General features: G+C 47.3%; 2 protein-coding genes across 3 annotated transcripts in view; one reads left to right on the top strand and one right to left on the bottom strand.

Annotated features, from left to right (window-relative positions):
* LOC110080506 (fused toxin protein) overlaps nucleotides 1–5,867 on the bottom strand; it is a 24,603-nt gene extending 18,736 nt beyond the window's left edge. The window contains exon 1 of the mRNA XM_078392240.1: nucleotides 5,720–5,867. The gene's annotated coding sequence lies outside the window, so the exon portion shown is untranslated. The remainder of the gene's footprint in view (nucleotides 1–5,719) is intronic.
* LOC140706454 (uncharacterized) overlaps nucleotides 1–13,241 on the top strand; it is a 23,373-nt gene extending 10,132 nt beyond the window's left edge. The window contains exons 5-6 of one of the 2 annotated variants that reach the window (XM_072996576.2): nucleotides 5,039–5,173; nucleotides 13,027–13,241. In XM_072996576.2, coding sequence (XP_072852677.2) covers nucleotides 5,039–5,173; nucleotides 13,027–13,040 — 149 coding nt within the window. In that variant the 3' untranslated portion in view covers nucleotides 13,041–13,241. The remainder of the gene's footprint in view (nucleotides 1–5,038; nucleotides 5,174–13,026) is intronic. The other variant, XM_072996577.2, reaches the window with a different exon arrangement.

The following is a 13,241-nucleotide window of genomic DNA, read 5'->3' as shown; positions in this document are numbered from 1 at the left end:
AATCTCATTTTATACAACCAATCTTTTAGTCTAATCACTTTTTTTCTTTAAATAATTCAACATAAACTTTCATATTGACAGGAAAATTCTCTATTTCAGTGATTAGTCCTAATGGATAATTAAATGGACATAAATTCTTTCTGTACTTATACCAGATGTTTAACATTGTCCTCCATCCAGAACTGCAGCCTGCCAGCTAGCCCACCTGTCTGTCGGCTGAGGAAACTCCTGGGCAGCTTCCTCGGGCTCTTGCTCCGCTTGGAGTAAGAGTAGACTGCAGATGGACATTGTTGCCCTGCAAGAGACAAGATTTCCAGACTCGGGATCTGTCAAAGAAAAAAACTTCTCATTCTTCTGGCAGCGAAAACCATCGAATGAGACCAGGGAATATGGTGTCGGCTTTGCAGTCAGAAATACTCTTCTGAGATGCATTGTTCCACCTACTGCGGGGAGTGAAAGAATCCTGTCTCTGCAGCTCCACTCATCAGCAGGACCAGTAACCCTCATTAGTGCATATGCACCAACACTGTCATCCACTCCAGAAGTGAAAGACAAATTCTATGACGATCTGGCAGCTACTAACAAAAAAGTCCCTGAAAGAGAGGCACTATTCATTCTTGGAGACTTTAACGCTAGAGTTGGTGCTGATCATAATTCTTGGCCCACTTGTCTAGGCCGTTTTGGCATTGGAAAGATGAATGAAAATGGCCAACACTTGCTGGAGTTTTGCTGCTATTATGGTCTTTGTGTCAGCAACACATTCTTTAACACGAAACTGCAACACAGAGTTTCCTGGAGGCATCCAAGATCCAAGCATTGGCATCAGCTCGATCTAATCCTCACTAGACGTTCCAGCCTTCCTAGTATTACAATCACACGCAGTTACCAGAGTGCTGATTGTGATACTGATCACTCCCTGGTGTGTAGTAGAGTAAAACTACGAACAAAGAGAGTATATCACACGAAAAAGGAAGGAAGACCACGTATTGACATCAGCAAGACTTGCGATCAAAGAAAAGTGAAGGAATTTGCCCAAGCACTTGAGGAAGTCCTTCCAGGTCCAGCTAATGCAAATGCACCTGAACGATGGGAACACTTCAAGAACACTGTCTATAACACCGCCTTGTCCACCTTTGGCAAGAAGACCAAAAAGATGGCTGACTGGTTCGAAACCCATTCAGAGGAGTTAATGCCAGCCATTGAGGATAAGAGAAGAGCTCTTGCAGCATACAAAGCCTGTCCTAGCGAGTACAACTTGCAAGCTCTTCGAGCTGCTCGTAGCCAAGTCCAACAGATTGCCAGGAGATGCTCCAATGATTATTGGCTCCAGCTCTGCTCTCAGATACAGATAGCAGCAGACACAGGCAACATCAAAGAAATGTATGATGGTATCAAGCAGACCTTAGGTCCAATACAGAAGAAATCTGCACCCTTGAAGTCTGCTACAGGTGTGCTCATCCAGGACCGAGCACAGCAGATGGAACGCTGGGTACAGCACTACTCTGAGCTATATTCCAGAGAGAATGTAGTAACCAAAGAAGCATTAAATAACATTGAGTGCCTGCCTGTCTTGGAAGAGCTGGACAGCGAACCAACCTTAGCAGAAATAAAAGCGCCTTTGGATTCCCTTGCCTCCGGCAAGGCACCTGGAAAGGATAACATCCCTGCTGAAATGCTGAAATGCTATAAGGAGATCATCACCACTGAACTGTATGAAGTCTTTCGTCTCTGCTGGAGGGAAGGTGGAGTACCACAGGACATGAAGGATGCAAACATCGTCACATTGTACAAGAACAAAGGAGACAGGGGCGACTGCAATAACTACCGTGGCATCTCTCTTCTTAGCGTTGTAGGGAAGCTGCTTGCCCGTGTTGTGCTGAAGAGGTGCTTGCAGACAGAGTCTACCCAGAATCACAGTGCGGATTTCGAGCTAATAGATCCACCACTGACATGGTATTCTCCCTCCGACAGCTGCAGGAGAAATGCAGGGAACAACAACAGCCACTCCTAGTGGCCTTCATAGACCTTACAAAAGCATTTGATCTGGTTAGCAGGGATGGCCTTTTTAAAATACTTCCTAAGATTGGATATCCACCTCGTCTCCTTAACATCATCAGATCTTTCCATGAGGGAATGAAAGGCACTGTAGTTTTTGACGGCTCAACATCAGACCCCTTTGACATCCGAAGCGGAGTGAAACAGGGCTGTGTCCTCGCACCAACCCTTTTTGGGATCTTTTTTGCTGTCATGCTGAAGCATGCCTTTGGAACTGCAGCCGAGGGTGTCTATCTCCGGACTAGATCAGATGGAAAGCTCTTTAATCTCTCTAGATTGAGAGCAAAGACCAAAGTCCAACTGAAATACATGCGGGACTTCCTCTTCGCAGATGATGTAGTCATTGTTGCCCACTCTGCTGAAGACCTCCAACAACTCATGAATCGTTTCAGCAAGGCCTGCCAAGACTTTGGACTAACAATCAGCCTGAAGTAAACACAAGTCATGGGCCAAGGCGTGGATTCACCTCCCTCTATTACCATCTCCACACAAGAATTGGAGGTTGTTCATGACTTTGTGTACCTTGGCTCAACCATCTCTGACACCCTCTCTCTGGATGTCGAGCTGGATAAACGCATTGGCAAAGCAGCCACCATGTTCTCTAGACTCACAATGAGAGTATGGCTCAATAAGAAGCTGACGACACATACGAAAATCCAGGTCTATAGAGCCTGTGTCCTAAGCACACTCCTGTACTGCAGTGAGTCCTGGACCCTTTGTGCACGGCAGGAGAGGAAGCTGAACACCTTCCATATGCGTTGCCTCCGACGGATTTTTGGTATCACCTGGCAGGACAAAGTTCCAAACAGAGTAGTCCTAGAACGAGCTGGAATTTTCAGCGATGAAACAGTGATGACTACGTTGGCTTGGGCACGTCGTGAGAATGGCTGATGGTCGGATTCCAAAGGATCTCCTGTATGGAGAATTAGTGCAGGGAAAGCACCCCAGAGGGAGACCACAACTGCATTACAAGGACATCTGCAAGTGAGATCTGAAGGCCTTAGAAATAGACCTCAACAGATGGGAAACCCTGACATTTGAGCGTTCAGCCTGGAGGCAGGCACTGCATTACGGCCTCTCCCAATTTGAAGAGACCCTTGCCCAGCAGGCTGAGGCAAGGAGGAAGTCACAAAAGCAGCAAAACCAGGGAGCCGGACAGGGGACAGATTGGATTTGTCCTCAGTGTGGAAGGGATTGTCACTCTCGAATTGGCCTCCTCAGCCACATTAGACGCTGCACCAAGTCCTCCATACAGAGCACGGTACCATAGTCTTTCGAGACTGAAGGATGCCTAATTAAACTAAAAACATTGTCCTTAAAAACAGGCTATTAATTTAACTTATATTTCTTGATCATACCAAATAAATATGTTTCTGTATCTACCTGTGTGGCGATCAGCCCTTTGTGGCCCCAATTTCCTTGGGCTCCACACAGGAACACACGTCCTTTTCGCTGCCACCCATACCTTCAAATCATTCCTTATTGCATTTGCAAACATTTCAATAATCAAACAAAACAGAACTGGAGAAAGAGGGCAACCTTGTCTAGTGCCTCGGTCTGGAGCTATCTGTTCTCTCATCCCATCATTAACAATTACTGTTGAAGTATTCTACACATATAATTGATTTATTACCCCTCTAAATTTCTTTCCAAACCCCCAACCCTTTAAGAGAATCTTTAATGTTGGCCATTCTACACAATCAAATGCCTTAAAAATATCAAATGATAAAATACCTGCCTTTGAATTATATTTTTCTATAATATATACAATATTCAAAACCCTCCTAGTTAAATTTTCCATTTGTCTCCCTGTAAAAACCCATTTTGATCCTCTTTAATATATTTTACAATAAACTTATTCATTCTATTTACCAGGATTGCGGTAAATATCTTTGCATCTTGATTTAATAATGAACTAGGTATATATGAACTTGGGTCTGTCATACCTTTTTTGGGTTTTGGAATAAGCGTTACAGTGGTGCCTCGCTTAGTGATGTTAATCCGTGCAGGAAAAATCGCTGCTAAGCCATAACATCGCTAAGCGAAAATAAAAAGCCCATAGAAATGCATTAAAACGCAATTTATGCATTCCTATAGGCTAAAAACTCACCTTTAAGCAAAGATCCACCATGGGGCGGCCATTTTCGGTGCCTCTCAAGCGAGGAAACACAGTGCGCTGCCATTTTGTTTACCCGGTGGCCATTTTGAAACCGCCAATCAGCTGTGAAAAAATGAGGGCTTTGCGATTATTGCTTCCGTGCGATCATCACAAAGTGAAATTTCCCCATAGGGGCCATCGCAAAGCGATCGCTTTTGCAATGGCAAAAAGTCCATCGCAAAGCAATTTCATCGCTATACGGAGCGATCGCTATGCGAGGCACCACTGTATTAATGTATGTTTCCAAGAGATGGTATTTTCTCTCCTTCCAAGATCCCATTATAAAGTATTTTTAATTTGGGGGTCAGTATTGATTTAAAAGCTTTATAATATTCTGATCCCATTCCATCAAAGCCTGAAGTTTTACCATTTTTTAGTTTGTTGATGATCTCTATAATCTCTTCAATCTTTATCTCTTTTTCTAATTCTTGTAGTATCTAATTTTTCTTTCATTAGGCTACAATTCTTTCCTGATTTATCTCTGATCACTCCAATTATATTTTTTGATCTTTTAGTATGAACTATCCTAGGTGTCCCGCTTGGCCCCCTCTCTTTGCCTATCCTTGTCTCCCTTCCCCACTCATGTTACCTGTCAATGTTGATGCTCGACTCCAAACACGCAGCAAATCACCCAGGAACCCTGGAGGAGAAGAAAGAAGATGGCAAAGAGACCAAGTGGCCGGGACAACATCTTTGGGGAGAGGCCTTGCAGACTGGCAGCCCTCCAGGCTGGGCAAACCCACGCTGCCTTCCCTCTCCCTATGGCTTCAGATTTTCCCGTGCCTTCAGCTGGATTCACACTTCCCGTTTCCTTTCTCCCCCCAGTAAAGCCTGGCGAATGCCCCAAGTTCAAACTCCCTCCTGGTCTGCCCTGCAAACTGGAATGCCGTCAAGATTCCGACTGCAAAGGAAGAGAGAAATGTTGCCCTCAGGGCTGCAGCAACATCTGTTTCCCAGCCAGTAAGTTGGAGAGATAGTGCTTGCACACACACACGAATGCACACAGACCATAACAGGCTCCCATCTGTCACCCCCACATGTGCCTCTTGTAAGCAATCCCCCATCTCCAAGGAGATTAAGGGGAAGCCGGAGAAGGAGAGATTCCAGAAAATTAGTCAGTCCTTTTCAGCTAAGACGAGCCCTAGATCTCAGCCAGGCCCTGCACTAATTTTCCTTCCTCAAGTCCATCCCCTTTGTTAAGTACAAACAAGAAGCACAGACAATCCATGAGTTTACACTCAGGCAGATCTGGGCTCTATATGGTAGCAAATACACATGGCCAATTAGATAGGTTAGTCTGTTCAAGAAACCAATCCATGCAATTCCAAAACATTACTGCTTTATTAAAACATATGGTTCAGAAAAGAATTCAGATTATAGTAAAGCATTTCAGTTAGAAACATTTTCATATCAAGGCTGACAGATCACCCCCACCACTCCAGCTATAAAAATAAAACAAGAAATGCATTCTAAACTAGGATAATGCATAAGCGTAGTCATTCTTACATATCTTGAGACTTCACAGTCCATAGTCCAACAGGTAAGGTAAAATCCAGTTGTAATCCATTAGTCCATGTTGGCAAAAAGGCTCCATTCAAAAGTTATAATCCATTTTGGGGAAAAGCACATGTCTGTCCTTTCTCAGTCAAACTCCATCTTTTCCCCACTCCTTACCAACCTCCTTCTTCTTCCCAGAATTCTTCATAAGGAACACCCCTCCTGGGTCTTGTTGTCCCTCCTAACTTTCTCATGGGAGCTTGAGTTGTTATCATGTCTTGTAGCAGAATTATTATGACTATCAGGAATGTAACTCTCTGGCTCTCCTTAGCAACTAGATAACCAGAGAACGAAGCTTCTCTGAAACAGCATGTAAAATTTTCCTACCACAGACACAGACATTAATTCAAGATGGATGCTATTGGGACAATCTTAGGACTACATATCCCATTCTAATACACATAAAAACACAAATCATCACACCTCTTTCTGCTCAATTTGCCCGGCCCCCAGCTGAAAACCAAGGAGTCCCATTTCTAGGCTGCTCGGCTGCTGTTTGTCTGCTTCAGCATCCATGGCCGTCTCCTGCACCCAAACCCCAATTCCACTCCTGGCCGGGCCCTTGGGCTCCCAGAAGAGGCCTGCAAGGGGCTCCTGGAGGAGACCTTCCCCTCGCACCGCAAAGTGGGTGGTGCCCGCCTGCTGCCAGGCCCTTCCCTCCACTTCCCCTGCCCATCCTCGGGAGCCCTCCCTGGAGTTGTTCCCCCCTCACGGAAGTGGAAGAGGCCATGTTTAGGGTGGAGAAGCTGGCCCCCAAGGTCAAAGCCTGGGGGGGGCTCTGTCCATCCTCCCAGGGGCTCTGAAAGACCAGAAATGGAACAGAGGCCCCCCCATGGGAAAGGCTGCCCTTTCTGAGAGGGGGACGACTGTGGGCACCAGTTGAGTTTCCACGAGTGACCCCTCCTTGTCAGGAAAGGTGCAGGCAGGGTGGGGGAGGCGAGCCTCCTTTTCTTAGGAGAAGCCGAGGAAAAGCTGCGGGGACTCCTAGGCGGAGGAGGGTGCCGGCCCAGGGGCGCAGACAGGGGTCGCCCCCTCCCCTCTCAAGGAGAGATGAAGCCAGGAAAGCCACGCAGGGGCCACCATGGGGAGGCTCACCGAAACGACAACCTGGCCAAATATGCAAAATATTTTCACTACCTTATGGAATGCGAAGTGTGACAAACCCAGACCTACTGGGATATGTCACACAGTTACACTAAGCTGCCACCAACCATTCCCTGTAAGAAGTCACACAGACCAGGGATGGATTTTTAAACAATAAAAGAATAAGGTTTATTTTAAATACACACAGGGAAAAATAAACAATCAGGTGAATAGGATAAAGTAACGTGGCTTATTCTCACTCATACAAGCATACAGTTTGGTTCACACAGAACCCATAACTTGAAGCACAGACCCTGAACCTATCAGTTCTGGCTAACCAACAGACACCTGAACCTATCAGGTTGGTACTCTGACACACAGAAGTACCCTGTCTGACACACAGACCCCCACAACAGCTTCTTCTTCCCAGCTGCTGCTTCGTCACATCCCAGCGTCTCCCAGCATCTCCCAGCATCTCCTCACACACGCTCCACATATATATACAGTACAGCCCCTCCTCCTGATGTCCCGCCTTCCACTCCCCATAGGATGGAACTTTCCCTCCAAACCCATGACAGACAGGTAACATCAGTGCTGTATGTAACACCTCCCCTCTTTATAAGTTGTTTTGTAGGGGGAAAGCTAAGGTGCTTTTCACCAAAAAACAACCTGTATAAAATACACAACAACAGTTATACATACCATATTATACTTACTCATACTTACATTCTAAGTTAACCATAGCAATTAGGCATTTAAACATTTACCATATACATTACATCAATTTACCTTTATTCATACAAACCAACTTCAAACAAAACAGGTACATTTTACTTTTTATCATCAATATATATACATATAGTCCATGTTTCTTTCGCCGTCTTCATTCTTCAGGTCTTCTTGATAAGGCGTCAGCAACACAGTTCACTGACCCTCTGACCACCTTCACTTCAAAGTCATAGTCCTGTAGGTTTAAAGCCCACCTCATAAGTTTGCTATTGTGGGTTTTCATTGTCTTTAACCATTGCAATGGTGAATGGTCAGTACACAGAATAAAATGTCTTCCCCAGATGTAAGGCTTGGCCTTCTGGATCGCGTAGACTATGGCCAAACACTCCTTCTCCACGGTTGCCAAATGTCTCTCACCTTTTTGAAGTTTCCTACTCAGGTAGGACACTGGATGCTGGTCACCATTCCCATCCTCCTGGCACAGAACTGCTCCTACCCCGCTGTTAGACGCATCGGTGTAGATGATGAACTCCCGGTCGAAGTCTGGAGCACGCAGGACAGGATAGTTGATTAACGCCTCCTTCAACCTCTGGAACGCCGCCTCACAGTCGCTGGTCCACGGGATGCGGTCATCAGCCGTCTTCCTCGTCAGATCGGTCAGCGGAGCCGCAATCTCGCTAAACCTCGGGATGAACTTTCTGTAGTAGCCCACCAACCCAAGAAATGATTTGACCTTTTTCTTGGTGTTGGGTCTAGGCCAATCACGAACTGCTTCTATTTTGGCCTCCAGGGGTTTTATCATTCCTCCCCCTACCATGTGACCCAAGTATTTTATTTCTGGGCTACCCAGCTGACACTTGCTGGCCTTTACTGTTAGCCCTGCTGCACTTAACCTCTGCAGCACTAACTCCAGGTGTATCAGGTGATCTTCCCAGGTATTACTGAAGATCCCTATGTCGTCAATGTAGGCCACTGTAAAGTCACTGAGCCCTGCCAAGGTCTGGTCCATCAGCCTTTGGAATGTGGCTGGTGCATTTCTGAGACCAAAGCTCAGGACTCGAAACTCATAGAGACCAAAAGGGCTGCAAAAGGCAGTCTTTTCTTGATCCCTGGGATCAATTCTTAATTGCCAATATCCCTTTACCAGGTCCAATGATGAGATGAACCGACAACCCCCTATGGTTTCAATCAGGTTGTCTAGCCTGGGCATTGGGTAGGCATCAGGAGTGGTTACACGGTTTAATTTCCTGTAATCGACACAAAACCTAATGCTCCCATCAGGCTTGTCCACAAGGACTATCGGAGAGGACCAAGGACTAGAAGAGGGGACGATTATGTTCTCCCTCAGCATCTCGTCCAGCTCCTTCCGCACCTTGTCCCTATAGGGTCCCGTTACTCGGTATGGGGATACTGCCTGCGGGGGTGCATCCCCTGTGTGGATCCGATGCATCACTCCCTTCACTATCCCCGGCTTGTTGGAAAACACCTGTTGATATTTACTAAGCAGCATTTTTAGTTCTTGCTGCTGGTCTTGGGTGAGTGCAGGACTGATCTTTACCTCCTCTGGGTTGTATTTTACTTCCCCTCTACCCTCCCAGAAGGGTAATTCCGCTTCCTCACTCTCAGCTGCTTTTATCGCGAATAAAACCCTCTGTTCCCCTCTGTAGTAGGGTTTTAGGGCATTCACATGAACCACCCTCCTTGCTTGGTTCTCCTCCTGCTCTATAAGGTAGTTCAGGTCTGACATCTTGGAAATGACCCTATATGGTCCTGCCCATTTGAGCTGCAGTTTATTCTCTCTGCAGGGCCTAAGCCAAAGCACTTCCTCCCCTGGGTCAAAGTGCCTCTCTCTAGCTTTGTGGTCATACCATGTTTTCTGTCTGACCTTCTGAGCTTGCAGGTTTTCTGCTGCCAGCTCTAGATTTCTTTTTAGGTCATTCATCAAGGTGTCTATGTAAGTCACAACGTCTTGTGGGTCATCCTGGGTGATCTGCTCCCAATTTTGTTTGATCAAATCAAGGGGCCCTTTCACCCCTAAGTGTGCAGCAAACATGTCAGAGTGACCCCTTTGTAAGATCATGGGGCGATACTTTTCAGGTACCACCAGCTGACTTCTGATCCCATCTCCCCCTTTTGAGATATTCCTCAGGGTTTCTCTATATAAAATCCCCTTTTTCTCTAGAAATCTCACTGGGGTTTCAGGTGTTAGCTGGGCTTCCGTCACCTGTTCAAAACACTTTTGGAGAGTGGCGTCTGCCTTTTGCTCCTGTCCAAATCTGCTGTCTGTGGTTAAGGTTTCCACCACAGCTTCTGAACTCCCCTCTGCTTCCGTCTCTGGCTCATCATTACCCCCCTGAACTGTCCCCGTGGTGGCTTGTGAGCGTGTAATCACTAGCACCCGTTTCACATGTTCAGCCAGGTCATTTCCCACGAGCACGGCTGCTGGCAGAGTCGATGAAATCGCTAGCCGCCAATCTCCCCTCCAGCCTTGAAAGTTGACAGGTACCTCTGCTACTGGCAGAGAGATTACCTGCCCCTCAATCCCTGCCACCTTCATGCTCTCATTTGGGATTATAAACTCCCTAGGGATGATATCTGGATGGCACAGGGTTACCTGGGAACAAGTGTCCCGCAGCCCCCTATACTGACGGTCAAGTATTCCTACGTCCACCCCGGCTGTCTCAAACAACTGAGAATCTGTTTTCACCAGCAAGCAGCGCTTTACCTCCACAAGAGGACCATTTTCCTCAGCCTGGTCAGCAGAGGTAGCTGTTCCAGACTGAGTAGCCATGGCAACAGGCTCCCTCAGTGACACTGAGCCTTGCTCTTTCTGGACACAGAACACAGCTTTTGGCTTGGTCCCACTAGCATTCTGAGGCACCATTCCTTTTAGCTGCTTTAATTTCTCACATTCTGAGATTAGATGACCCTTTCCCTGACAGAAATAACATTTTCTGGTGTATTTTGATTCTCTCTCATCTTGTTTTGGTTTTCCCTCCAAAATCTGAGGTCTTGGTTTCATGTCTGAGGGCTTCCCTTCACCATGGGCCCCTCCCCCTTGCTGGCTTTTCCCTGGTCCCTGAGAGTACTTGCTGTAGGTTTCTTTGGGTTTACCTACAGATTTCCCCTCACCCAAGGGCTTTCTTATTTGGGAAATAAAATCTGCGATCTCTGCGGCTGCTGCCACAGATTTAGGTTTCCTTTCCCTCACCTGGAATTTCAATTCCCCATGCAGGACTGAATAGAACTGTTCCAGCGCTATCAAATCTTTAAGCTGCTCATAGGTCTCTGTCCCTTCCTGCGATAGCCATTTCTCGAGCAGCCTCACCAATTGGGCCCCCACTTGGGTAAAAGTCTGTTCTGGTTTCTTGGTGAGGGACCTGAATCTTTGTCTCAGCTGCTCCGCATTTATCCCATGTCTGGCAAAGACCAGTTTTTTAAACTCTGCAAAATCTTTCATCAGTTCCTCAGGCATCTCGGCATAGACCTCAGCCAGGCTACCACTGATTAAAGATCGCATGATGGTCATCTTCTCAGTTTCCCTCACTGAGAAGTCCACAAACGCTCTTTCCACTAAGGAAAAGAACACCTCAGGACAATCTCCCTTGTGGTACACAGGGAATTTCTTCAGGTCAGCTTTAGACAGTTGGCCTCCCTCAGAATCCCTATTGTTATTATTGTTCTGGTTCATCAGTTCCAGTTTTCTTAATTCAAACGCCATTCTCTCTCTCTCCAATCTTTCCTCCCTCTCCATTCTCTCTCTCTCTAATTCAAATTGCCTTTGTTTCTCTCTCTCCCTTTCCTCCCTTTCAAATTGCCTTTCCCTTTCCTTTTCCTCCACTTCAAATTGCCTCATCCTCAGTTCATGCTGTTGGGCTATGAGCAATTTTCTGAGTTCTGGGTTCTGCTCTCCTGTGCTGTCACCCTGCACTGAGCCAAATTCATCCTCAGAACCTTGGTCAATCTGGGGGTCTTTCACATCACTCATTTCTGCCATCTGGCTTCGAGTCAAGGGCATAATCCCCCCCTCAGAACAGGCTGCTTTAAAAAGTCAAGCCTCAAAATAAAACGACCACTTTTTTCCTTCTTGCCTCAGAACCAGCTCTCCCTAGAGATTGCTGCTGTTCTTCAGCACTAACTTGCAACAGTATCGAGTCAGAGCCTACCCCCCTCTGCTGGGCCTCTCAGCTGGCAAGCTAGATCACTGTTACTACGCAGTTTTGCCTCAGCTTTTTCCCGCCAAAACTAGGCTACCTCAGAGCACCCTAATCTAAGTCTCCCCAGTTGGCACGTTCTTCTACTAGCGCACCTCCCCGTGAGGTACACCTAGAAGATTACCTACGCGCCTCAGATTGTCCCTGACTAGACCCCCTTGCTCTGGGCACACTTGCCAAGGCTTTGCTGGACCGCTGGACAACTGGACCAGTCGTATCCCACACGCTGGACACCAATCAATGTGACAAACCCAGACCTACTGGGATATGTCACACAGTTACACTAAGCTGCCACCAACCATTCCCTGTAAGAAGTCACACAGACCAGGGATGGATTTTTAAACAATAAAAGAATAAGGTTTATTTTAAATACACACAGGGAAAAATAAACAATCAGGTGAATAGGATAAAGTAACGTGGCTTATTCTCACTCATACAAGCATACAGTTTGGTTCACACAGAACCCATAACTTGAAGCACAGACCCTGAACCTATCAGTTCTGGCTAACCAACAGACACCTGAACCTATCAGGTTGGTACTCTGACACACAGAAGTACCCTGTCTGACACACAGACTCCCACAACAGCTTCTTCTTCCCAGCTGCTGCTTCGTCACATCCCAGCGTCTCCCAGCATCTCCCAGCATCTCCTCACACACGCTCCACATATATATACAGTACAGCCCCTCCTCCTGATGTCCCGCCTTCCACTCCCCATAGGATGGAACTTTCCCTCCAAACCCATGACAGACAGGTAACATCAGTGCTGTATGTAACACGAAGAACTGGAGATTTTTAAAAATCTAGGAGGTTGCGCTCAGGGCGTTCAACTCAGAAAAGGCGGGATGGGGAACCCTGGTCATTCAGCCAGACTGGGAGGAAGGAAAACCAAATCTTCTTTGATTTTGAGTGATTTATTTCACCTCTGCCAATCCCCGTTTTGGGGCGGAAGGAGCTTGGTGTTTAAACCTTTCAAATGGAGGAGGGGGGAAGGCGTTTCCACCCCTCCCAGGCATCAGACATCAGAGTGTCTCCGGCTGCACAGGCAGGCAGCCAAGCTCTTCCCGGACTCTACACACAAGGGCTGCGCAACCCCCTGCCACTGACACATCCGGCATCCTCCGAAAGGGCCCCCTGTCCTGTCATATCCTCCCCCTCCCCTCCCACCCCTCTCTATCCAACGCCACCGCCCGGGGCCCCTTTTCACCAGCTTCGCTTGATGTCTTCACAGGTCCTGCAGCCTAGGAGGCTCCCGGGATGGAAGCCGGTCCGGAGAAACCCTATGGAAGACCCCGCTCGGACGCTTCGGGACCCCTTGGGAGGGCAGTCGCAAGCTGCCTGTAAGGAGCGCTCCCCGCCCCGCGGCTCTCCCGCTCCCCCGACCATCCCGCCTTCAGCCTTCTCAACCACCGGCTCTCTCAATAAACACGTGTTCGGTGCACCGTC

Source organism: Pogona vitticeps, chromosome 4 (assembly GCF_051106095.1).
Source record: "Pogona vitticeps strain Pit_001003342236 chromosome 4, PviZW2.1, whole genome shotgun sequence".
Taxonomy (NCBI): Eukaryota; Metazoa; Chordata; class Lepidosauria; order Squamata; family Agamidae; genus Pogona; species Pogona vitticeps.
The sequence above is the reverse complement of the archived record's forward strand: the minus strand, read 5'-3'. Positions and strand labels throughout refer to the sequence as shown.